The 26,971-nt window shown below is 42.2% G+C and overlaps 1 protein-coding gene across 1 annotated transcript; it reads right to left on the minus strand.

Annotated features, from left to right (window-relative positions):
* Positions 1-15,915: 15,915 nt before the first annotated feature.
* On the minus strand, positions 15,916-16,412 carry LOC147461503 (uncharacterized). The gene is made up of 2 exons (XM_086501119.1): positions 16,241-16,412; positions 15,916-16,043 (listed from the first exon to the last, which is right to left on the minus strand). The coding sequence occupies exons 1-2, from the start codon at positions 16,410-16,412 to the stop codon at positions 15,916-15,918; spliced, it is 300 nt and encodes a 99-aa protein (XP_086357245.1).
* Positions 16,413-26,971: the final 10,559 nt, after the last annotated feature.

A 26,971-nucleotide genomic window follows, 5' to 3' on the forward strand; every position in this document is an offset into this window, starting at 1 on the left:
TGCATAAAGTGAATATTGAGAAGAATGAGATTGTTCTTTTTTCTAGATATGTATGAAATATTAAAGCTCCATCATCAGCTCCATATCCTAATGGAAATAGCGATTTCTCTATTGTTATATCTTCTAAATTAGATACTCCATTTAAACTTTCATATTAGGTAATGATTTTTGTGTTATTTAATCTTTCATACATAACCCCACCATGAGATAACTTATGTGTTTTGTATTGTGAGTTTAGTTGTGTATTGTTTATTTGATCTAGGATACATAAATAATTTAATTTGTATTGTGTCCTACTATAATTAAGTCATTAGAAGGAGTTATAGGAATTGGTAAAGTTTTTTGTGGTTGTTCATATATAATATATAATTTTTTTACTAATCGAATATTTTTTTACTAAAAAGAGCAATAATGTGTTTATATCAAGCGAGTTTTTTATTTGAATATTTGATAAATCATTACTATCTTGATATGAAATTAGAGGATTATCTAATAATGATCTTTGTTGTATATTACCTATTGCTATAGATGTTATCTTTTTATTGATACTTAAAGAGATATCTAAAGTAGATAGCATTTGTATTTTATGTACATTCATTGTTAATATATATTTTATATAAGTCGGGTCATAAACTACCCAATATTTTTCTCTAATGTTGTTTTGAAAACATTTGAAGTAGTTATAAATTTCTATATTGTCTTGTTTGTTATTTTGAAATGACGTTATATAGGGATTAGATGATTCATATCCTCGTAAATAGGTATTTTATATATATATATATTATTTTCTTTTCATACTTAAAAAATAAGTTTCCACAATTCAAAGAATATGTAAATGATTTGAATGAATTAGAACAAATATTTATCCATGAATCAAAATCTAAATTAGAAATTTTAAACGTTAGAAGCAAGTTTGTTTTCCTAAGTAGATGTTTTATCATTTTAGTATGTTTTACTTTTTGTTTTAGTCTGGATACTTTGTTTGTAGATAATAATTTATTTTTTCATCTTCATTTACGGATTGTTTATTATTATTTTGTATATTTGGTGATTTCAAGGTTTCATTATACTTATATTGATATGTATATTATTTTTATTGAGCTTAGACTAATATTCTAATTTGAAAATAAATTCTCTTTGATCTAATTGTGGTTATCAAAACATTAATATTAAAATCTAATTTTTTATAGGTCTTTAAAATATTCTTAAATATGACATACCTTGTGTTATAGTCAAATCTTAAGTTGCTTTGCAGATGTTGAAGAGCTTCTTGTAAAGTAGAAAATGGTAAAACTTAAGAAGCTAGAATACAAAGTTATATATAATTTGATTCTAATTAACAACGAGTTTATAATGATATTTTTTAATGATTGTTTTGATTATAAGGACGTAACATGTCTCTACATAGAAGATAGCATCTTGGTAAGCAATCTCGTAGGATGTGTTTTTTTTGCCATATCAGGCTGTTGCATTATGTCACACCCTTCAAGTTCCAAGCATTTCTAATTACACATGGAGTGAGGCCCTCACATAACATTTGCTAAATTGTAGAACCTTATTGCCCTACCCTTGCTAGGCCACGTGGGCCAATCCCATCATTGTAGAAACCTACCTTGTCATGTCCTTGAAAAGATTCACTAATGAGCCATTGTCTCTTGCACCCTATTTGCAGCACGTTTTTATGCTCTATCTTGGGGCTTCTCGACTTTAGCCAGCAAGTACTATTAGATCAGTCCTCTAAGGATCTCCTCAACCCTATTCTGGGCTGTTTTTAAATCCATTTTCAACCTATTGCACATGGTATTTGGGCCACACATCACTCTCGAATACACTTATTGCTAAACTATAGAGCCTTATTTCCCTACCCTTGTTAGGGCACATGGGCTGATCCCATCATTGCAACAACCTATCTATCATGGCCCTGATAAGATTGAGTAATGAGACTCTGTCTCTTGCGCCCTAGTTGCAACAGGTTTTTATGCTCTATCTTAGGGCTTCTCGACTTTAGCCAGCAAGCCCTATTGGATCATCCCTCTAAGGCTCTAATCGGCCTTATTCTGGGTTGTTTTTACATCCACTTTCAGCCTATTGCGTAGGGTATTTGGCACCATGTATCAGCCCCTTTTTACCATCAGCAGTTGGGGCATTTGGATCAGTCCTTTTTGGCTCTTTGTGGCTTTGTTGGGGCTCAATTTTGATTTAGCACGCTTGGCTTTTTTGTGCAACTCTGAGTGAAGTAGGATTTTGAGGCGAGGCATTTGGGATTTATGCATTGTCATGACAAGGATAAGAGAAGAGTATCGAATCAATTGGACTAGTTTGAGGCACATGCAATGGATCAATAAAAGTACTATGAGAAGCATAAGTGTTGAAGTTGGGCTGATGTCGGCCACGATGGTCGATGGATACCACCACGACTAAGGATGTCATAAAAACTAATATCTAACCAACCCAAATGATTTTCTCATATAAAACTGATCACTTAATGTGGGAGAATAAACGGAAAGAAGGGTTAAGATATAGATATGTGCTTATAGATCTATCTCAACACGGGGCCAATGGTAAAGGAGCCCAAATGAGAGATGGTCTATCAAAGAGCAAGACTAACCAATGGAGCATAAGACCTCAGGGTTAGCTTCATTGAAGACCTCCAATAATGTGTGTAAAAGTTATTTGACCTTAGGTAAGCTAGGGCTGAGCTTGAGGCACGGGAACCCGACCCAGCTCGAGGTGCTTGTCCTGCTTGTCATGCTTGATGACTAAGGTGCTTGAGGAGCTTGATGATTGAGGTTCTTTCCTTGAGATGCTTGAGGTGCTTAATGATTGAGATGCTTGAGGTGCTTGACATGCTTGAGATGTTAGGGTTGCACTTGAGGTGAGAACCCAACCCAAGCTTAAAGTGCTTAAGGTCCAAGCTTGTGGTGGAAATTGGGCCTATGCATGAGGGGTTGAGGTGTCAAAAAGTCAAAGATTCAATCCCTACAAGGAGGGGGCGAGCCCTACATGAGGGGGGATGAGAGAGAACACCCACACACTCACACAAGGCATGCATGGTACAAAGAAATCAAAAGGGACACTTGTCAAGTTCCTCCTCATTTTTCCCTCATGGTGTGCCTAAAGCCTATTGGTTGGCCACCCAAGGGGTCCAATGATAATTTAGGGGATTTAATTAATTGATTTTGCACTTATCAAGTCCTCTCTCTCAAAGGGGAAAGGGGGACACTTGTCTCAAGGCTACCCTTGCTTCTTGTAATGCCTCCCGCTTATGATTGGCTAGGCCTAGAGGGGTCCAATGAGCTTCAAGCATGAGCTACAAGGGGGGGTCGACCCAAGAAAGCTAGGGGCTTTCTTAGGGGGTATACTCACCCACACACACTCACAAACACTCTCATTGTGTGCTAGGCAAGGTGCAAGAGCTCCATCTCCTTCTCCAAGCTCCTTGAGAAGTTGAGAGCCTACACCAACACTCTTGGCTATGGAATGCAAATCCAACTAAGAGCTATGCTTCAATGCTTAAGATTTCCATCTTCTCCATATTCATTACTATGCTATTATGTATGCTAAGCAAGAAGAGTGATGATAAGCAAGGAATTATTTCTTTCTCCTATGGAATACTTCTTCTTCCTCTTCCCTACCCTCATTCCCTGCTAGCTCTCTCCACCTTGGAAGGTGTTTGAGGTCTTGGGACTGAGGCTTGGGATAGTTAATGCTTTCCACAAAGTGCATGTTATGCTTATTGCAATAAGGCTAATGGTTTATTGCAAGTAGATTAGTTACTTAATGCAAGTAGATTAATTGTATTACAAGGTCGATTAATTGTTGCTTTAGGCACAAGTTGATGCATAAAAGTATACATCCTCATGCACTCAAATGATTTAGGGAACACAAAGACTAATGATGTTCAGGAGTTCTTGATTGTTTTCAAGCTAAGATTGATTGTTGATATTATGCAAAAGCTTGGTGTATGTAGCTTTCATCTCCATACTGCCAAATAGGTCTCAAGGAACACAAAGATCGTATTGTATCAAGTCTCTCTTAATGAGAGAATCTATAATACAAATTCCTTTCGGAGGGGGGACCGGCTCCACATAAAGCGGGTCCTCAACTGTTGTCATATGCTCTAAAATTTCTCTCTCTCTCTCTCTCTCTCTCTCTCTCTCTCTCTTGCAAAGGTATTGCTCATGCCTAGTTAATTAAGTGTATGATTAAGTTGCTACTACCAATTAAGTTCACCATCTATGCTCTCAAAGTTGCTCACTCTAATTCTCTTAATTCCGCTATTCTCTAAGTTCATAGACTTGCCTACGGATTTACCATTATTGAGCCATAAGAAGTCCGAAAGGAGCTATCCCTCGGCAACTCTTCTATGTTAGACCTACTCCTCTACTCTCTATAATTAACCACTTTGAGCCATGGGTGTAGATACTTAAGAGCCGATTTTCAAAGGCTAAGAGGAGTGGCAACTAAGGTTTTGAATTGCCAAATCATACACTAAGTACATACATAAATTTTGTTAACATGGCTGACAATAATCAAGAGAGTAGAACGAGTATTGATAACTTTGATTTTGCACATGAAGGTGCTAATGATGATGCTCCCATGTTTATCAAGTGTCTTGTTTCTAAGCTACAACAAGCTATGGGAAACCTAGCCCTACAAGGTGAAGTTTCCAACAACTTCATAGTTATGGGATTCTCCAAACTCCCCCAAAAGAGAGAGCACGTGAGAAGTCTCTTCAAGATATTTTCAAGAGAGGGCTCTCTATGGTGAGAGAAGAGGAGAACCCATATGAAGCGCTTAAACGATTACTAGCGGGCTTACCTCCATCCAAGAAGAAAGGTAAAGTCTCTACTATAGAGCCTTCCCCAAGAGAAGGAGAAAGAAGTGAGTCTCCCAATACTTCTGAAGATGTGGCTCCAAGAAGTCGGCAGCCTCAATGATCTCCAACTCCCCCCAAGAGAGAAAGACTGCCGGAAATTCCTCCTCCTCGTTATCACAAAAAGGAAGAGAGGTACCAAAAGAAGGAAAAGGAGAGAAAGAGGTCACCCTCTTCACCATCTTCATCACCTTCCTCATATTCCAATGAAGGTAGAAGATCTTCTCTCAAAGAGCCCAAAAGGAAAGGCCATCGCAAGTCCTATCCGGTATGGAGAAGGTCCAAGAAGCTGAAGAAGTTCAAGGAGGGAGGAAAGGACACCACTTTTCTTACCTATGATGGAACCTTTGGTGCTACGGACAAGATCTTGGCCTTCATCCAACAGTTTGATGTGGCCTTTGGTGATGATGACTTTATGGAGTCCTCTAAACTCCGTCAGGTATCTATGCATTTTCAGAGCTCCGCTCGTCAATGGTGGGCTAGCCTACGAGTCCAAAGGAAAGCTCCAAGGACATGGAAGGCTTTAAGAGCCTCCATCATGAAACAATTTCTGGCAAGCAACACTAAAGACAATGTCCTCACAGAATTGAAAAGCTTGAAACTCTCTCCCTACGAGTCCATCTAGAAGTATGTAGATAAGTTTTGGGATTTACTTCTCAAAGCCAATGTCTACAAAAAGATAGGCTTTGAGGAGCAAAAGCAACAATTTTGTGCGGGTCTTTTTGACGAGATGGCCAAGTATATTAACTCACAAAGGCCTAATGCCATATCGGCGGTCATACACCATACTTTGATCGCCTCTCAAATCAATTTCCAACAAGGGATTAAGAGAAACTCTAAGCCCATGGAAGTGAAGGATCAAAATGAGCCTAGAGGAAGGAATAATGCTCAAACTTCCTCCAAAGGCAACTCTAGCAACATCGATAACAACGCTAAGAAGAAAGGAGTCTACAAAGGTAAGAATAGACTCTCTCCAACAGAGCTAGAGTGTTATCGTAAGGATAAAAAATGCTACAAGTGTGGACAACAAGGGCATGTCTATCATGCTTGTCCCCAAAGAAATGCATGCAACAAGCTGCCTTGAGTTTCTATGCTGGAAACTCCAAAAGAGGATGCTCATAGCAAAAGGCTTTTGTTTTTCCTAAGCTAGGAGATATGTACATACATGTTTATGAGTTGGGTAGCATCCTATACCATGTAAATATGCATGCTTTTCGTAAGTTAATGAAAATCTAGATATTCATATACATGATTTTTGTTGAAAAGTCTGTAAATGAATTCAATGTTTCAACCAATAACAATAAAACAAAAAGACGGGAATCAAGAGGAATTAGAATTTTCTACATTCCTAAATGGATTCCAAAATGTTTTTATTGATGATACCCCCATGAGCTATCTCCACAATGAGGGGACAATGACCATGCAATGGAGCTTTACCATGAAGCTCACTGCCTAATAAGCCTCCTTATTGAGCTTTATAAGCTCCACAAGAGGACTTCAAAAGGCAATAGCATGAACTGGTAAGTTTTGAGAGAGATAAGTCTTTCCTCTAACCAAAAGAAAAGTGGATTTTTTTTTAAAGAGATTCAATAATTAGGTCACATTATCTCTAAAGGTGGTATTTGTATGGAACCACAAAAGGTAGAGGTAATAAAAAGATGGCCTAATCCAAGGAGTCTACATGAGTTGTTGCGAAGCTCTAAAGGTATGAGTGCATACTAAAGATGCTTCATAGGAAAAATTCATGCTTATAGCAGGTCCAATACATGACTTAACAAAAAAGAACGTTAAGTGTACATGGACTACAAAGAGAGAAAAATACTTTTGAAAAGTTCAAAGAGAAACTTAACTCTCTCAACTTATGCTTACACTACGGGATCTCTCAAAGCTATTTGAGGTCCAATGTAATGCCTGGATGCAGGCCTTCAAGCAAAAATTTTCTTCAAGAAGGGAATACCATAGAATACAAGATTCAAAGACTCAAATCCAATGAGCGAATGCTGGACATATACAAAAGGAACTACGAGCTGTTTTACATGCCGTTGACACATGGAAGTACTTCTTGCGGACTCCATCCATGATACAAACCAAGCTCTTCAACAATCAAATGAGGTGGGAAAATTTCTTTTTGCAATTTAAATTTTACATTGCTCACATTGCTGGCTAGCACAAACATGTAGCCGATGCACTTTCGCGATGGCCAAGGGTAGATAGGATATCAATAGCAACTTACAATGAACTATATTTTATGATAGTTAAATATGCTTCTAACCCAGGCTTTAGGGATATAATAATAGCCTTTACAAATGGACAAAAAAGAACCACTCACGTTAGAGGATGGTTATCTTCCATACCTCAATAGGCTATATCTTCCTCACTTCCCATGCTCCTCCCATATGCGGGGCAGAGGAATTCTATTTTATTCTTTTAGGAATAAAAGCATACTTGTATTGGCTTACCAAGAAACAAGAACATACAAGAGTATGTTTCAAAATGTATGGTATACCAAAAGATGAAGTATGATAGAAGGACCATGGCATGCCAACATCTAATTGTGTCGGATAGAAATTCTACCATGACCACTAATTTCTGATAGAGTCTCTATCAGAACTAGAGTAACCCTCTTATGTTGGCCTACTATTCCAACGGATGGCCAAAAGGAAAATTACAAAACTAATGATCCTTGATCTACTAAAAGCTTTTGATTTGAGGTAGATCAATGCTCAAAATGGGAGAAGTACTTACCCTAACAACAATATGTCTCTAATAACATGAACATACTTCTAAGGGGAAAGTACCTTTCGAGGCTAAAGACGGAAGATCCAAACGTCCCTTGTAGCTTAAGGTACCTGGGAAGATCTTCATTGAAAAGGAGTATAGCCGAGATCAAAACGAATCCTTTTAGAAGATTAAATAGGCTATATCCATCTTTTAGCTAGGCAAAAGAGGCTCCTTCCATTAGGCATAAAAGAGCCTTATCCTTTCAAGAAAAAGAAATATTTCTTTGGGTCTTACTAAACAATTAAAGTTGCCCAACTATTGGCTCATATATATCATTTTTCATGAGAGCCTATTCGAGCCTTATTAAGAAGAGCCTTTTTTATGAGAGCCTATTCGAGCCTTATTAAGGAGAGCCACCAATAGAGGCTATAAATGTAGACCCATTAGAGATCGAAGATGAAGAAAACGAGCTCCAACCCAAGTTCATCCTTCGATAGGAACACAAGGTATTAAGAAATGGTAAGATTACTGACAGTATCTTATTTAAGTTAAGAATAATCCTTTCAAAGATGATAAATGCATGCAAAGAACATAGCTTAAGGATAATATGAACCTTGTTAATGATGCTTACAATGACACAAAAGAGTAAGCAAATGTAAAAGAAATGCATTTTAAATGATCCATGTTTTTGTTTTATAAGACTCTCTTTTTATGTTTCGTGCACAAATTTTAAGAAGTATGCATACTTAGGATCATGTTTGTGGTGACTACGTCTCCCAAACACCAAGTAGAACTTGTCACTCTACTTCGGAAGTATGATATGGACTAAAAAGAGCAGACATGATTGCGGCAGATAATGTCTCTCAAGCACCAAGTGGATTAGTCATCCACTCTGGAATGATGTCATAGGGTAAAAATGGATCCTCTACCCGCTAAGACCAATGGACTAACGGGTCAGACATTACCATCTGTACCTCATAGTCGAGGACGACTATGATTTCAAGAGAGAGGTAATGTCATAAAAACTGATATCTAACCAACCCAAATGATTTTCTCATATTAAACTGATCACTTAATGTGGGAGAATAAACGGAAACAAGGGTTAAGATATAGACATATGCTTATAGATCTATCTCAACACGGGCCCAATGGTAAAGCAGCCCAAATGAGAGATGGTCTATCAAAGAGCAAGACTAACCAATGGAGCATAAGACCTTAGGGTTAGCTTCATTGAAGACCTCCAATAATGTGTGTAAAAGTTATTTGACCTTAGGTAAGCTAGGGTTGAGCATGAGGCGCGGGAACCCGACCCAGCTCGAGGTGCTTGTCCTGCTTGTCATGCTTGATGACTGAGGTGCTTGATGATTGAGGTTCTTGAGATGCTTGAGGTGCTTAATGTTTGAGATGCTTGAGGTGCTTGACATGCTTCAGATGTTAGGGTTGCACTTGAGGTGAGAACCCAACCCAAGCTTAAAGTGCTTAAGGGCCAAGCTTGTGGTGGGAACTGGGCCTATGCATGAGGGGTTGAGGTGTCAAAAAGTCAAAGATTCAATCCCTACAAGGAGGGGTCTAGCCCTACATGAGGGGGGATGAGAGAGAACACCCACACACTCACACAAGGCATGCATGGTACAAAGAAAGCAAAAGTGACACTTGTCAAGCTCCTCCTCATGTTGCCCTCATGGTGTGCCTAAAGCCTATTGGTTGGCCACCCAAGGGGTCCAATGATAATTTAGGGGATTTAATTAATTGATTTTTCACTTATCAAGTCCTCTCTCTCAAAGGAGAAAGGGGGACACTTGTCTCAAGGCTACCCTTGCTGCTTGTAATGCCTCCTGCTTATGATTGGCTACGCCTGGAGGGGTCCAATGAGCTTCAAGCATGAGCTACAAGGGGGGGTCAACCCAAGCAAGCTAGGGGTTTCTTAGGGGGTAAACTCACCCACACACACTCACAAACACTCTCATTGTGTGCTAGGCAAGGTGCAAGAGCTCCATCTCCTTCTCCAAGCTCCTTGAGAAGTTGGGATCCTACACCAACACTCTTGGCTATGGAATGCAAATCCAACCAAGAGCTATGCTTCAATGCTTAAGATTTCCATCTTCTCCATATTCATTACTATGCTATTATGTATGCTAAGCAAGAAGAGTGATGATAAGCGAGGAATTATTTCTTTCTCCTATGGAATACTTCTTCTTCCTCTTCCCTACCCTCATTCCCTACTAGCTCTCTCCACCTTCAAAGGTGTTTGAGGTCTTGGGACTGAGGCTTGGGTTAGTTAATGCTTTCCACAAAGTGCATGTTATGCTTATTGCAAGAAGGCTAATGGTTTATTGCAAGTAGATTAGTTACTTAATGCAAGAAGATTAATTGTATTTCAAGGTAGATTAATTGTTGCTTTAGGCACAAGTTGATGCATAAAAGTATACATCCTCATGCACTCAAATGATTTAGTGAACACAAAGACTGATGATGTTCACGAGTTCTTGATTGTTTTCAAGCTAAGATTGATTGTTGATATTATGCAAAAGCTTGGTGTATGAATCTTCCATCTCCATACTGCCAAAGAGGTCTCAAGGAACACAAAGATTGTATTGTATCAAGTCTCTCTTAATGAGAGAATCTATAATACAAATGCCTTTTGGAGGGGGGAGCGGCTCCACATAAATCCGGTCCTCAACTGTTGTCATATTCTCTAAAATCTCTCTCTCTCTCTCTCTCTCTCTATCTCGCAAAGGTATTGCTCATGCCTAGTTAATTAAGTGTATGATTAAGTTGCTACTACCAATTAAGTTCACCATCTATGCTCTCAATGTTGCTCACTCTAATTCTCTTAATTCCGCTATTCTCTAAGTTCATAGGCCATTTCCATTACAAAGGAAAGTTGGAGACACAAAGCTATGCAAGATATGCCTCCTAATGATCGTGTTTTTTGGGGAGTATTCTAACATGCAGAGGTTCTAGGATATGCGATTGAAGTGAATGCATTGCTTGCTCGGCATGAAACACACAGGTTTATGTGGTTGATTGTTTGCTCCTGAGGATAGCGAATTGACAAATGCCACCGCATGTGGTACTATTTATGTTTCCCACGATGAGGGACTCGAGCCTTGCCAGCCCCTTCTGTTGTTTGAGGATTAGTCAAGTGAGAGTTGGAGTGAAGAGTATCAAATGGGCATCGTTGCTTTTTTTTTCCCTTGTGATAAGGAAGTGCTAACCTCATGAATAAGTGACATGGAGCATTTAAGAGGGGAGGGGGGGTAAGGGGATCAATGGATGGGAACTCCACGCGCAGCCGCTAGGTGATCTGCACCATAGATCGCTTGTTAAAACTAAATCCGACCAAGAAATAAACCCGGATAGGGGGCATGTTCGGGTTTAGTTGTAGGTCAGTCCAGGTTTATCGTTTATAACACCATGTAAAATGGCATTCCTTTCACATGCACGTGGATGGGCGATGTGGTTAGGTCAAGCCTCAAAAGGCATTCGGGCATGAGGTCGTCGGTTCCAATCTGAGCTCCTCAACAATGCCCCCATTTTTTGGGTGGGCGTGTCCACCTCGAGATGCACATGGGTCCTCCCTCGTCGTCGATCTCCTTACCCGCCCCCACATGCATTCTCATGTCACTTAGTGTTGTGGAAATGCTAAGATATGAGGGAATGCCCAACTTGAGAGCTAATGATGTCCTTACACTAATGCGATGGTAACCTCTTCGGAGGAAGAAATGGCTTGGAAAATAGATGAAAAACCTGGTGGATTTCCACTCGACAAGGTGGGTTGCATGGTGATGTGATGCGTGCAATGAATGGTTGATATAGGGCTAGATGATTAAATTGTCTAATGCATCAGATGTTGGAGACAATGACTCAACCGGCTATACCCAACCAATACAAGGTTCAGCAGAGGATTAAAACTACCTTCAATAATCCAAAACATATCGCACCTGGTCGTAATTGATGTTGCAACATATTCTAGTCATCCATAAAAATGAGCACCTTTCGACTCGAAAAAACAAATATCGTTCGCTCATCAGGCTTTCAATAGGGTCGTCATCGACCATCGAGCACCTTTTCTCATACACAAGTGTCTGCTCTTTCTCGATGGGTCGGCACAAAGGATCTCCTTATCACACACATTAACTGGCAACTTAGATTCTTGCATAGAAAAGGTCCAGTGGTGAATAATTTTCTTGTCCTTTACTTATAAAATATGATAACAAGGGGGGTTCATCCCAAACTCTTTTGGATCATCCCACACAATCGGCGTATCGCCATGCACTTCCTCAATCTCTTAGAGGCTTCTAATATGGTCATGTAGGTCAACCCCGACATCCTTTTTCTTATTCATTTTTGGCCATACATTTGGTCTAGCCACTGCTCCCAAAAAACCAGGTCCTTCATCAAGATGAGACCGAGAGATCTTTGGGTCGCACAAAGGTATCTCCCTAACTTGCATACAAAAAGGTTTCTGTGACCCGCACAAAAGAGGACCTGTAAAACTGCTCAATGGAAAAACACGCTCTAGCTCTATGAAGACCAGACGGATTCACATACATAAACCCGTTGTGGGCGATGGCACCATGCCTTGCTAGCGCATAGACTGCTCAAAGCCTGATGGCGTAACCCTGCAATGATCAAACCTTCTAGGCAGCCAAGTGTGACCAAGAACAGCCTACACAACCTCCGACTAGAGGATCAAATTCACAACCCACTACGAGCAACAATGAGCAATACAAATAGGGATGAGAGAGCACTCCTCAATCCCCTCAAACTTGATCTCAAAGACCTAGAAATTCTCAGTGACCAATGCAAACGGGGTGAGAGAGCACTCCTCAATACCCTCAACCTTGCTCTTGAAGCCCCACAAATAACCAATCCAAAAGGCATAAAAACCTGAGGTGAAACAACCAGCTGCACATAAACTTCACCGCCCGCTAAAAACCTCAATCCCCAATGATAATGATCGGAATCACAATTGACTGTGGGCCTTGCAATTGAAAGCAAATGAAGAAAAGGGAATAGCACCTTACAAAGCAGTCCATAACACAACATTCCTAGCCGGAACTCTTTTGAACACATTAAAGGTATTTGGAAGCTTTTCAGAGTGAACATACATGTCCACAAGACTGCACATCACAAAAAATTCTACTTCAAGCCCACTCTCAATAATATGCTCATCAACAAATTTTCATGTTTGCATGAGAATGTCCCATTTGACATACATTTTGACCAAGGAACCACGTAGGAAAATAATCTTACCCATCAGCATTTTGCAAACATGGACACAAATGCAACAACCTTGGTGTTATTGATTTGAATTATTCAAACATATGAAAGCCATTGGCAGAAGGCAGAATGAGATAGCTCAAAGCTCTAAGGCTGCTTCATCAAGACCAAAATAAATCTTTGTACATAATATAAATGTGTACAACCTTCTCAGACCTGCGTCCATTGAAGGTAACATCTTGCGAGGTGCAAGGATCTACATGTCTATCAACAAGTGGCCACTCAGAGCACTCAAGCTCGCGGCCAAGCCAACCCAAAATAGATGATAAGCCCAAGCTCAAAAATGACTCAAGCTCTGAAAAGACTACATGGAGCCTGGCCCGCTCATTCAAAACAATAAGGTGATCCTCACCCAAGTCATAAAGCAATCTCAAATACTCTCCTCATCAACAAGCAGAAAGTTGTGATTCTCAACAACAGGAGTTACCTCATGCATAATGTCCAATATACTATCATGGACTACAGTTTGTGCATGCTCATCCATAAGCACATGTGGGCAACCACATGTGCCGCACACCATCTCCCACTCAAAGTCATGCATATGATCCTCACGCTGCCAAAGTCCAATCATACCCAGATCAAGGGTCTCCCTTAGTCTCTACCTAGCTCCCATTGAGCTCACCCAACTCGCACATAGACACAAGCTAATCATAGCCTACCGCATTTGGCATAACATTGAACCAAATCTCCTCATCTACATAATTGTCTAAGTCATGCTCACAAACTGCATAGGACTCCCCAAAATGTACATCAAGCTCTGCTAGATCATACAAAACTAGGGGAGACTCATGGCACTAATGCTCATGCATGTCCTTGCAGGTCATCTCTACTGCATAAGCCTCATAGGTGTTCAGAGGAGCATCATGTTGATCCTCCTCAATAAGAGGCAATAACTCATCCTTAGCCATGTCCACATCTCTGTGCATCATCTAACTAGTAATGCGCTCATCTGTCCACAAACTCCTAAGCATCCCCATCATCATGCGCATAGGACTCTATCAAGCCTTTATCAAGCTCTACCGACTCATCAATGTCCGTAGCTGTATCATACTGAGTATCAGCCACACAAGGCATAGTGTTCTCCATGAAAGGAGGGAAGTGTCTAAACTCATAATAGGCCATCTAGAAATGCTATAAAGTGTCTACAGATCTTGCTCATGATGGTCAATGTCATCGTGTCTTTGTTTGCTGCTAAGCACCCAATCTATGTCCTTTCAATTTCTTCCCTTTGTGTATTTCCTGCTCCTCCTCAGTAAATTGAGATGTCATCTCTAAGTGTATCCCTCAATGTATTAGCCACTTCTCACGTGAAGTACTCCATGCCTTCTCGAACAACTAATAGATCCTCTCTAAAGTTAGTTGGTCCGCACATCTATCCTCATATACTTGTTCTACTAATTCCACCATAACCAAGAGGAAATTACATGTTCTGCAAAGTTGTTTCTCAAAATGACTATCGGTTGATCCGTCATCCAACTACACACAACCATACCCACCCATCATAGAGACACCCACAACTCCCAAAGGTCTTGCTCATAGAAGAGGATAACTTGAAATCTCACTACATACCAAAAACCATTGAGGGGAAACCAACATAGACCACAAAAAAAAACATCAGCTGATCAAGATCAATATTTTCTGCACAACCCCACAATACTCAATGCATCAAGTACATAATAGGCTTGCAACAAGGCTCTCATACCAAATGTCATGTCCTAAAATCCTCAATAGGCATACATGTCCAAACTTGCATATCCAACAAGAAAACAACTTGCCAATAGAAAGCAAAAAACAAGAGTGCTCATGGACCCGCACACAACAACAATCTCGGATGTATGGTGCCTGGGTCACTTGTTCAAAAACCTGTACCCAAATCAGCCCCAAGGTGGTATGAAAACGGAAAGTGAGGAAAGCCTCTCAAGGGCCGTGGAACTTTGTCAGCAAAGAGCCCAAAACTAGATTTATCTAATATGCTCATCAATACATTTTCATGTTTGCATGAGAATGTACCATCAAGAAAAATAATCTTACCCGTTAGCATTTGGACACATGGACACAAATGCAACAACCTTGGTATTATTAATTTGAATTATACAAACATACGAAAGCCATTGATAGAAGGCAAAATGAGACAACTCAAAGCTGTAAGGATGCTTCATCAAGACCAAAATAAATCTTTGTACATACTATCAATCTGTACAACCTTCTCGGACCTACGTACACTCAAGGTAACATCTCGCAAGGCGCAAGCCTAGCGGGCTGATTTGCATGTCTATCAACAAGTGGCCACTCATAGCACTCAAGCTCGCGGCCAGGCCAGCCCAGAATAGATGATAATCCCAAGCTCAAAAATGACTCAACCTTTGCAAAGACTACATGGAGCTTGACCGGCTCATTCAAAACAATGAGGTGATCCTTGCCCAAGTCATAAGACAACTGCAAATAATCTCGTCATCAACAAGCAGCAAGTTGTGATGCGTGACAACACGAGTAACCTCATGCATAATGTCCAATATATTGTCATGGACTATGTGTCTATGCGCTCATCCATAAGCGCATATGGGCAACCACATGTGTCGCACACCATTTTCTTCATCTCCCACTCAAAGTCATGCACAACATCCTCATGCTGCCAAAGTCCAATCATACCCAGATCAAGGGTCTCCGTTAGTCTCTACGTGGCTCCCATTGAGCTCACCCAACTTGCAAATAGACACAGGCTGATCATAGCCTATAGCATATGGAATAACATTGCACCAAGTCTCCTCATCTACATCATCATCTGAGTCATGCTCACAAACCGCATAGGGCCCCCCACAACGTACATCGAGCTCTGCTAGCTCATACAAAACTGGGGGCAACTCATGGTGCTAATGCTTATGCATATCCTCATAGGTCATCTCTATCGCACAAGCCTGTGCTTATCCATAAGTGCATCTAGGGAACCACATGTGCCGCACACCATGTCGTCCATTTACCACTTGAAGTCATGCACATCATCCTCACACTACAAAAGCCCAATCCTACCCAGATCAAGGGTCTCCCTTAGTCTCTACATGGCTCCCATTGAGCTCACCCAACTCGCACATAGACACAGGCTGATCATAGCCTATCACATCTGGCATAACATTGCACCAAATTTCATCATGTACATCATCATCTAAGTCATTCTCACTAACCGCATAGGGCTCCCCACAATGAACATCAAGCTCTGCTAGCTCATACAAAACTGGGGGCACCTCATGGTGCTGATGCTTATGCATATCCTTGTAGGTCATCTCTATCTCACAACCTCATAGACGTTCATAAGAGAATCATGTTGATCCTCCTCAATAAGAATCAAGAACTCATCCTCACCCATGTCCACATCCTTGTGAATCATCTCACTACTAGTAATGCACTCATCTGCCACATACTCCCAAGCATCCCCATCATCATGCGCATAGGATTCTATCAAGCCGTCATCGAGCTCTACTGACTCATCAGTGTCCGTAGCTATATCATACTGAGTATTTACCACACAAGGCATAGTGTTCTCCATGCAAGGAGTGAAGCATCTAAACTTATCATATGCATACCTAGGAATGCTATAAAGTGTCTCCACATCCTGCTCATGATAGTCAATGTCATCACGTCTTTGCTGCCAAGCATCCAATCTATGTCCTTTCAATTTCTTCCCTTTGTGTATCTCCTCCCTTTCCTCAGTAAATCAAGTTGTCATCTTTAAGTGCATCCCTTGATGTACAAGCCACTTCTCACGTGAAGTACTCCATGCCTTCTCAAACAACTAATAGATCCTCTTTGAATTCGGCCGACAATCCGCACATCTATCCTCATATACTTGTTCTACTAATTCCACCATAACCAAAAGGCAATTACATGTCCTGCAAAGTTGTTTCTGAAAATGACTATCAGCTGATCTGTCATCCAACCATACACAACTGGACCTAGCCATCATAGAGACACCGACAACTCCTAAAAGTCCTGCTCCTAGAAGACGATAACGTGAAATCTCACTGCATACCAAAAACCCCTGAGGGGAAACTAGTATAGACCACAAAAAAGCATTAGCTGATCAAGATCAACATGATTTGCTTAGTGTACACAAACGCATAATACTCAATGTATCAAGTAAACAACAAGGATTGCAACGAGGGTCTAATACCAAATGTCATGTCCTACAATCCTCAATAGGCATACATGTCCAAACTTGCATATCCAACAACGAAACAACTTGCTAATAGAAAGGCCACAACAAGAGGGCTCGTAGGCCTACACACAATGACGATCGGTTTTTGAAACCCCGGCCGTAAGAACCAACCCAATTGGGGAGGGAGCATAATACAAGAAAAAACGATTTTACATGCACCACCACCCCTTCCATGCTTGCATGCAGTCGGCCGCCTCTTAGCTTGGCCACACTCCTCCATTATCACCAGAGGACGAGCTCCCCTCTCGTGCTTGGCTCTGCCAACCCACTATCACTCTCTCTCTCCCCCTCGTTCATGTGTCACCAAACCCAATGGGCGCATAAAATAAGTTTTCTCTCTCTAAAGGGCCACCATACAAAGGGACAAGAGTCTCCCTCTCTCTCTTTCATTATTCAAACACCCTCACACTCTCACATTCATCTTCTTCTCCCTCCCTCTCTCTCTCCCCTCTCATCCACACTCTCTTGTCCTCACCAAACTACTCTCTCTCTCCCTCTTGTTTGTCAACCAAGGCTGGCCTCTTTCCACCCTCTCTCCTCTCTTCCCCCATCCCTCACCCTATCCCTCTCTCTCTATCCCTCTCTCTCTCTCTCTCTCTCTCTCTCTCTCTCTCTCTCTCTCTCTCTCTCTCTCTCTCTCTCTCTCTCTCTCTCTCTCTCTCTCTCTCTCTCTCTCTCTCCGTTACCTACACACGGCCCACACACACACACACACACCCCTTCACCCCTCAGCCTCACGCCCCTGGCCCGCTACACTTCTCTCTCTCTCTCTCTCTCTCTCTCTCTCTCTCTCTCTCTCTCTCTCTCTCTCTCTCTCTCTCTCTCTCTCTCTCTCTCTCTCCTCCACCCCCGTTGACTCTCTCTTCCCCTCTCGTTTCTGTGTCGGTTCAGCCCGAAGGCACAACTAGAGGACAACAATTTCTCTCTCTCTTGCTACACACACAAACACACACCACACTACCCCCTCACCCCCTCACACTCCCTCTCCCCATCTCGTACTCCCGCCCTCTCTCTGTCTTCCCCTCGTCTAGCTGAGGCGCAGCACAATGGCTCTCTCTCTCTCTCTCTCTCTCTCTCTCTGCACACACACACACACACACACGCACACAATGGCTCTCTCTCTCTCTCTCTCTCTCTCTCTCTCTCTCTCTCTCTCTCTCTCTCTCTCTCTCTCTCTCTCTCTCTCTCTCTCTCCACACACACCTACACACGCACACCCACACACTCACCTCAAACCCCTCAGCCTCTCGCCATCCCCCCCCGCTAGCTCATGTCCTCTCTCTTCCTCATTTTGAGTAGCCGAACAAGCCAAGCACGTAAATTAAAAATATTTATATATGTATATATAATCTCCTATACCCTCGTTCACACACACACACACACACCGACCACAAACACACAACCCCCCATGAACATATGCTCTCATACACATGAGCACACACTCCTACATGCACACACATAAACACACAATACACGCACGCATATACGCACCCACAAAAGGTAAAAAGAAAACAAAGGAATTCGACATCAACGCCCAACACCAAAGAAGAAGGACGGCCAAGACTTTTCCTCTCTCTACTAGTTGTTAAAAATTTGGTCCTATTTGCCAGGCAAATTTTATTGTTTAGACACTGCAAATAATGATCCTATCCTTCACTTGGGATCCAGGAGGACATTGGCATAAAGTTCTGGAAGCCATGGGGTTCCCATTTAATCACCCCGCACTATTCGAAGGAATAGGCTATCATCCGGACCTGTTATCCCAGAAATCTCACCAATTGCTAAATGGAATGGCTAGTTCAGAAGGCAACTCGATACTGGCTCCTACTACAGATCAGCTGAAGAAGAATCAAAAGCAGAGCTAGAAGCATGAATGCCTCTAGCCAGAAGAGAGGGCTAATGACGACCGGTTTTCAAAACCGCGGTCATAACAACCAACCCCAATTGGGGAGGGAGCATAATACAAGAAAAAATGATTAAAAAAAGTCTTTACATGCACCACCACCCCTTCCATGCTTGCATGCAGTGGGCCACCTCTCAGCTTGGCCACACTCCTCCATTATCACCAGAGGACGAGCTCCCCTCTCCTGCTTGGCTCCGCCAACCCACTATCACTCTCTCTCTCCCTCGTTCCTGCGTCACCAAACCCAATGGGTGCATAAAACAAGTTTTGTCTCTCTAAAGGGCCACCATACAAAGGGACAGGAGTCTCCCTCTCTCTCTTTCATTATTCACACACCCTCACACTCTCACATTCTTCTTCTTCTCCCTCTCTCTCTCTCCCCTCTTGTCCACTCTCTCTCGTCCTCACGAAGCTACTCTCTCTCTCCCTCTTGTTTGTCAACGAAGGCGGGCCGCTCCCCACCCTCTCTCCTCTCTTCCCCCATCCCTCACCCATCCCTCTCTCTCTCTCTCTCTCTCTCTCTCTCTCTCTCTCTCTCTCTCTCTCTCTCTCTCGCGTTACCTACACATGGACCACACACACACACCCCTTCACCCCTCAGCCTCATGCCCCCCTGCCCCGCTACACTTCTCTCTCTCTCCCCCCACCCCCGTTGACTCCCTCTCCCCCTCTCGTTTCCATGAAAGTTCAGCCGGAAGGCACAACCAGACGATAAAAGTTTCTCTCTCTCTTGCTATGCACACACACACACACACACCACACTACCCCCTCACCCCCTCACACTCCCTCTCCCCATCTCTCACTCCGGCCCTCTCTCTTTCTTCCCCTCGTCTAGCCGCAGGTGCAACACAATGGCTCTCTCTCTCTCTCTCTCTCTCTCTCTCTCTCTCTCTCTCTCTCTCTCCCTCTCTCTCTCTCTCTCTTAGCACACACACACATACACACACAAACTCTCTCTCTCTCTCTCTCTCTCTCTCTCTCACACACACACACACACACACACACACACACACACACACACACTCACCTCAAGCCCCTCAGCGTCTCACCATCTCCCCCCTGCTAGCTCACGTCCTCTCTCTACCTCATTCTGAGAAGCTGAACAAACCAAGCACGTAAATAAAAAATATCTATATATGTATACATAATCTCCTATACCCTCGCGCGCGCACACACACACACACACACACACACACACACACCAACTACACACACACAACCCCCCACAAACATACGCACTCATATACACGAGCACACACTCCTACACGAATGCACATAAACACATAGTACATGCATGCATATATGCACCCAAAAAAGGTTTAAAAAAAACAAAGGAATTCGACATCGACGCCCAACACCAAATAAGAAGGAAGACCAAGTCACGTAGTGGAAACATCAAATCAAGAAGTGACGCTGAAGGCATGTCCCAGCCTGCCCCAAAATTGGCGAATGTGCTACACCGACGCACCAGCGAGGCCCGCCATTCGTTGGCATCTCGTCCACTACGCATCCCCATAGTAACATCCGTAGGGTATTATTATTTTCCGGTTTCAAGCCAAAAATCTTGTATAAAAACCCATTGTGAATTGCCACCTCTCTCTAGGTGATGGTCACAAAGGCCCATCTATGAGATATCATTTTAAAAATTCTCCTAAGACAAAGCAAGGGTCAACCATTTGAGACCCAACTCCTTGCTTTGTCTCTCTTGATTAGGACCCTAACCTAATTAAATTATCGTAACCTAATGTAACCTGCACCTACAAAAGGCACTGAGAGGCCACTATTGCGAGGGAGACACTTGCATCAAAGGGAGAGCGAATTAGGGCAACATTTTGGGAGATCACTCTGGGAGAGTGGTGTAGCATTTTGGGTGGTACTTGAGCATTGGGGTTTGGGAAGTTAGCACTATGAGAAGGAAGCCACAGTCACACCCTGAATCCAAGGGTTGACACACACACAAGAGTAGAATCTCCCTGCTTATGAAATCACCTCTAGAGAACGTACTATAGGCTTTCTATCTCTCTCTGTCTATCTCTCTCTATCACCATAGTCACCATCTTGCCAAAGCAAAGATTTCTGTAAATATTGCATTTAATCAAGTTTCCCTCACATCCCAAGGGGTTCTCTCTCTCTCTCTCTCTCTCTCTCTCTCTCTCTCTCTCTCTTGGTGTGTAGTGTTTGTGCTATTTTAAATCACCGTTGTCCGCGTCCTAGCCGCTCAAAGCTAGGTGGTGCCTCTTGTTCATTTCTCATGGCCAGCTCGGCGTGCACAATCCTAGCAGATTGAGTCCGTCATGGTCTGTTTTGTGCTTTGCGCTCGCGAACAACAACAACCCCAGGTGTCTGTGCCCGGGTCACTTGCTCAAAGATCTGTACCCAAATCAAGCCCCAAGCTGGGCTAAAATTGGAAAGTGAGGAAAGCCTCTCAAGGGATGATGCAAAAGGCCCCAAAGGGGGGACTGAATTGAGGATAAAACACCGAGGCGTAAGCCAGAAAACTTGGTCAGCAAAGAGGCCAAAAGTAGGGCTGATTTGATAAGACAAAGGGAGCCTGGAAGGGCTCGACAAAAAGGGCCCAAGAGGAGGGCTGAAGCTAATGGTGGGAAGGTTGAGCTGTATGCTGAACTTGCATATCCAAGCCTCAAGGAGGCAATGCAAACCAACCCGAGATGGGGAATATAACTAAACAACATGGACCACATCCCCTCACTCAGGCCGCGATCGCACAGCATGTATGTACGCACAACTATAAAATAGCTCACTCTACTAAGCTCGAACAACATGGCAAATGTACCTAGCTAGTAAGAAAGCCAATCCGTATGTATCCACTCTGACTGATCTATGAATCTGCGTAGTGTATGGTCACTCATTTGGTTCAGGACCATGATAGCAATCCCAGGCTCTTGTGTCAATCACCCTTGCCGCTTATCCAAAACCAATGATGATAGAACATCTCATTATCCCAAAACGATTGGTAAGGGTGATCCGCGGTCTCCCATGAAGGGGACAAACCTGCATCCCGCATACGAAAAGAAAAAGAATCACCTAGAGACATAACATCATGTTGGCGAAAAGAGGCAATTGACTCAAGAAAACAACATATCCAAAATAGTCAATCTAGCTGGTCCAACTCTCCCTTGGACATGCAAAACTCTGACAGATCTAGAACCTCAAAGAAGCATATAAAATGACCCCTCAACATAGTACGTAGCTGATTTCGAAGCCTACCATCAACAAAAAACCTAGACTGCTCAAGCTGTACAAGAACTACAACAACAATTGTATGCGTCATGTGGCCCCAAAGATCAATAGAAGTCCATAGCTCTCACCAAAGACAAATTTGCTCCGCTCCATCCCACGCATTAGTGTCCTCCACTCTCTGTGGCTCTTATTTGTATTTTCAAATTCATGCATTAAGTCTTGATCCAACTATGTGAACAAAGAAAAGACATCAATATATCCTGACGTAAATATGTGGAGTAGCCTAAAACAACAAAAAACTCAACGTCCCACCAAAGGTGATACAAGAGTCAATCGGGTAACAAACATATGTGGAAAAAGGTCTTGTGGAGAGGGTATGCATCCCCCATATCTCAAAACCTATATATTGCACGAGGTCTTAGACACATGGTACAAACCATCCAAGCATCCCCGACTCAACTCGTCCGGCCCCCAAACAAAGAGGACATCAAATCCCGGAGAGCCAACATAATTTTCTAATATGTATATCCATATAGGACTAACAACTTCCTACACTCATGCACCCTACACGACGAGTATAATGCTACTAACATATCCAACCTCAAAATGTTGAACACTTGGCTCTGCATGTCCCACCGGCATCAAACACCTGTGCACCATAGTGTCACTCATTGTGTGTCCAAGCGACCCTGGCCTCTCTTGTCTGAGTTGTATGATCTCCTTATACCATGCATCATCAAGACTATAACCATCAGCTTGGATGTCTATCTCTTATCTTGTAGGTGCATCTTGGCACTCACACTAAATCTCAACCTCGAGAGAACATACATGGATAATGCATCCTAGCGCTGACATTGAATCTCATCCTCGATAGCGCATACATGGATCACAAATTGGGCATCTTGGTACTTACACTGAATCTCATCCTCAATAGCACATACATGTCCCACTCAATCGAAATCCTTGGGCAGTCCGAATCCCATGTATCTACTCAACCATATGAGGGGCTGATCATAGTCCGATACCTCAGACATAACCCCGCACATAATACTGCTCTCCATCTCATCAAGCTCCTCTACAGAGGCATGCACATCAAACACTCGCTCAAGGAAACACTCCATCTCTGAACTATGCATATCGGGCTTAAACTTGGCCCACATTATACTTTTGCAAATCATCCACCTCATGTGGATGATCTTAACCCCGTATCTCGTGCATCGAGTTTCATACAATAACCTCACCTACATCTATATTTGAAGCAAAATCACAATTCTCATGAGTGTTGAGATCTACATTCTTTGCTCTGAATCTTCTATCAGACAAAGCTCACACATATAATGGGGCTTGTTTGAGCCCATTATGGTGCATTTGTCATCACATCTATCTTCCTTCTAATCATCCAACCCACCAGGCTCACGTTGATAACGGGGCATGTCTGAGCCCAGTATGGTGCATCTATCATCACATCTCTCTTCCTCCTGATCATCCAACCCAGCAACAACAATTGAATAGCACTTGCAAGCTCTCATATGAGATCCATAAGGGTAGACATGCATGTGGCTAATAGGAGTCTACTTGCTCAAGTTTGCATCCACCCAATCTTGTGGCAAGCGCTCCAAATACTTATATTAACAAGCTTGTAACCTCTCAAGTAACATTCCTACATCCGGCTCATGGTGTGCAACGCCATCACGCATGTCAAGCCATCCATCTTGCTTGCACTCTCTTTGTGCTTTCCTCTTCTCCATACTTTGTACATCCTTTGCAAACCTAGAGGCAATATCCAAATGTATATCTTGCATAACCTTCAAATCCTCTATAGCTGCACTCCATTGTGTTTTGAATAGTTGAAACACCTTGGGAGTGTAACCACCCCTAGTTTCATCCTCCCACATACAATCCAATACAACCTGCAACACTTGGAAGTTTTGCACCCATTTCACGAGCTGCAGATCAAACCTGTCCTCACAAGCTTACTCATCATTGAACCATACCTAGCTACCATGAGCCATAATGAAAACTAACACAAAGCAAGATCAAGATCAGCCACGAACCTAGGTGTAGAGCGAAAATCCACTAGCAAAACAACTCTCACTAAGCCCCACACAATGAAAAAAAAAAACCCACAAGGGAATGATCAAAAACCAAATTTAGAAGGGCAAAGGAAGCCAACACCACTTGATGAAACAAAACTGATCCAAATCAGCCGCAGAACAGAACTGGATAGAGCCTCAATTGGATGGTACCAAAGAAGCTTGACGGTTGAAGAAAATAAGCCTCAAGATCAGCCAAATGCTTTTGCCGATTGAGACAAAAGTAAGAACCTTTTATTTCTTCATAGCCCAAGATAATCAAGTGTTCCCGTATGTTGGTGAGTGTCTAGTGTTCTCACTGACTTGCACAATTTCAGAAACACCATTTGACAAAGTAACGGGCATGTCAAGTGTCACAAAATTAGCAACACTAGATTGTAAGGGTATCCACTTTCCACTCTTACACATCCAACCCTCTTGTATGGAAATGGATGTGCTAGAGATGGATATAATTGTGAGGTGTTCCTGGAGTGGCTCTCCATAGGATTGAAGAGCTACATATAGTGAAGCTTTTGAACCATTTCAGACCCCGAATGCATCATCGATGTATCTCTTGTAGTATAACATACTAGGGTTGGTGGTAAGAGGGGAAAGCTTCTTTAGAGTGCAAAGAAAAAGGCAGGAGTAGACTACTGCAAATTTAGAGCCCATTGCAGTGCCCTTAGTCTGCTTCCAAGTGGTGTTTTGGAAAGAAATATAGTGGTGAGAGAGGATGACGGAAGCTAGGGAGAGAATGAAACTTGCTTTTGGAGGTCCATATGGTCTATAATGGATATCCTACGCGCTTTCAAACCCTCATCTATAGGAATATTGGGGTAAAGTCAGTCTACATCAAAGGTGAACATGTAAACATTGGTTGGGAGTTTCAAGGTGTAGAGGTCCTTTACCAAGGTTTGGGAGTCCAAGGGATGCTGCTTATGTAAGAGAAGGATAGGGTAACGTTCCTTGTGAAGCCAAATGGATGCATTTTCAAATAATTAGCCCTTATATGAGAAAATTGTTCTAGCTACTAGGGTGGGTATGTGTAGCTTAGGTAGAAAAAAATTGGATAAAATTTACAAGGGCTCCTGAGAGGAGCTAGGATAAACTCTTTCCAAAGTGGAAAGGAGGGTAAAGCTCTTAGTTAGGGCCATGATCAAGGAGGCTAAAAACTCAAAATTAACACCTTCTATGCATTCATAGGTGGTGGAGTCATTTAGTTGCCTCAAGGCCTCTGAATGGTACCAAGATCTTGGGAAGATTGTAAGCCCTAGATTCTTATCTATAGGTTTGATAACAATAATGTCGTCGGAGGATAAATTTTTGAGGGCTAGGAAAACAAACCTTGGGACCTTACAATGGTGTGTTTTATAATTTTGAAGTTTCAAGCAAAGTTTAGAGTGATTTTGATTAAGAATAAGGCCTAAGGATGGATTAACCATGGGTGGCATCTAAGTGGGGTTGGATTTCTTAAAGGATGGGAGCCGAAGGGGGCCTTTACTCTTGATTTTTTTTTTAATATGTAGACTTCTAGCTAGGTTTCCATGTGCTTGGAGAATCTTTGAGGGGGAATGTACTTAAGGCCAAGTCCTAAGCATTTCCGCTCATGGGAAGAAAGAGGTATGGATGAATTATTATGAATAAAAGAGTTTGAAATTTTACTATAAAAAAGAAGGGTAGATTGCTTACCAAAAATATAGAGCTTGTATTCATTAGGGTGAGTTGATGGGGAGCTAGAATTTGTGCCGACTTCTTGGAGTTCTTTTCTTTTGGGTGAAGGGCTTCATTAATGGCATCTGGGAGATGGGAGAAAGTGATTTTGAAGAAACGGTATTCCAAAGGTTAGGGAGAAGGGGGGACTTGGTGAACAGATTATGAACCCAAGTGCTTGGGTGTAATAGACCTAGTCCCTCCTCCCGACACCTTTTCCTAAGCTTGGCAAGACTCCCTTAGGAACATCCTTGGGGATGGAAAGAATGGGATTATTTAGTAATGTAGCATCATGCGTTCTTGGTGTGAAGTGGCTTTCTATATGCTTGAGGGGCCATTTTTGGGTTTTCGGAGTGGGTGGAGGACGTGGTCCATCAAAGGATTGAGAAGTCCTTTGTTTCCAGGTTGATGGTTCCATAGAAAGGTTAGGTAGCTTTGAAGGGGGACTTGTCAAGAGAGGTCGCTATTTATGGTTTGGAGCATCGCTATGTGTGTGGCTATCCTAGTTGCTATTTATCGACTGTGATAGCATTGCACACATCAAGACTATTGTCGATTGAAATACTGATGCTTTTTGAAACACTTATACTGGTGTTGTGGGTATTAAAGTCATAGTTTAACAACATTGGTATTTTGTTTTTACCTTCTAGTGAAAATATATTTTCTTAGACAAAGGGTGAAGATCTAAAATTCAAGAGTTTGAATATGAGAACTATTTTTCATCAAGATTTACTCAAAAAAGAAGCGTAGTTAGTATTGGTGTGTTTAGAATAGGAGCTTGATGGGGTGCATCAAGTTGTGCTCTCATGCTCTAACGTTATCGTAAAGTTCAAGTGCTCTCATGCTCTCATGCTTTAACGTTATCGCAAAGGTCAAGTGGTTCTCCTACCCTCACAACCCCTAGTCATAGGACAAAAGGAAAACTAAATTTTTTACTCATAATTTTTGAAAACACAAATTTTTGTAAGAAAAAACTAAGTTTATGTTCAAGG

Source organism: Adiantum capillus-veneris, chromosome 3 (genome assembly GCF_014529385.1).
Source record: "Adiantum capillus-veneris isolate H3 chromosome 3, ASM1452938v2, whole genome shotgun sequence".
Classification (NCBI taxonomy): domain Eukaryota; kingdom Viridiplantae; phylum Streptophyta; class Polypodiopsida; order Polypodiales; family Pteridaceae; genus Adiantum; species Adiantum capillus-veneris.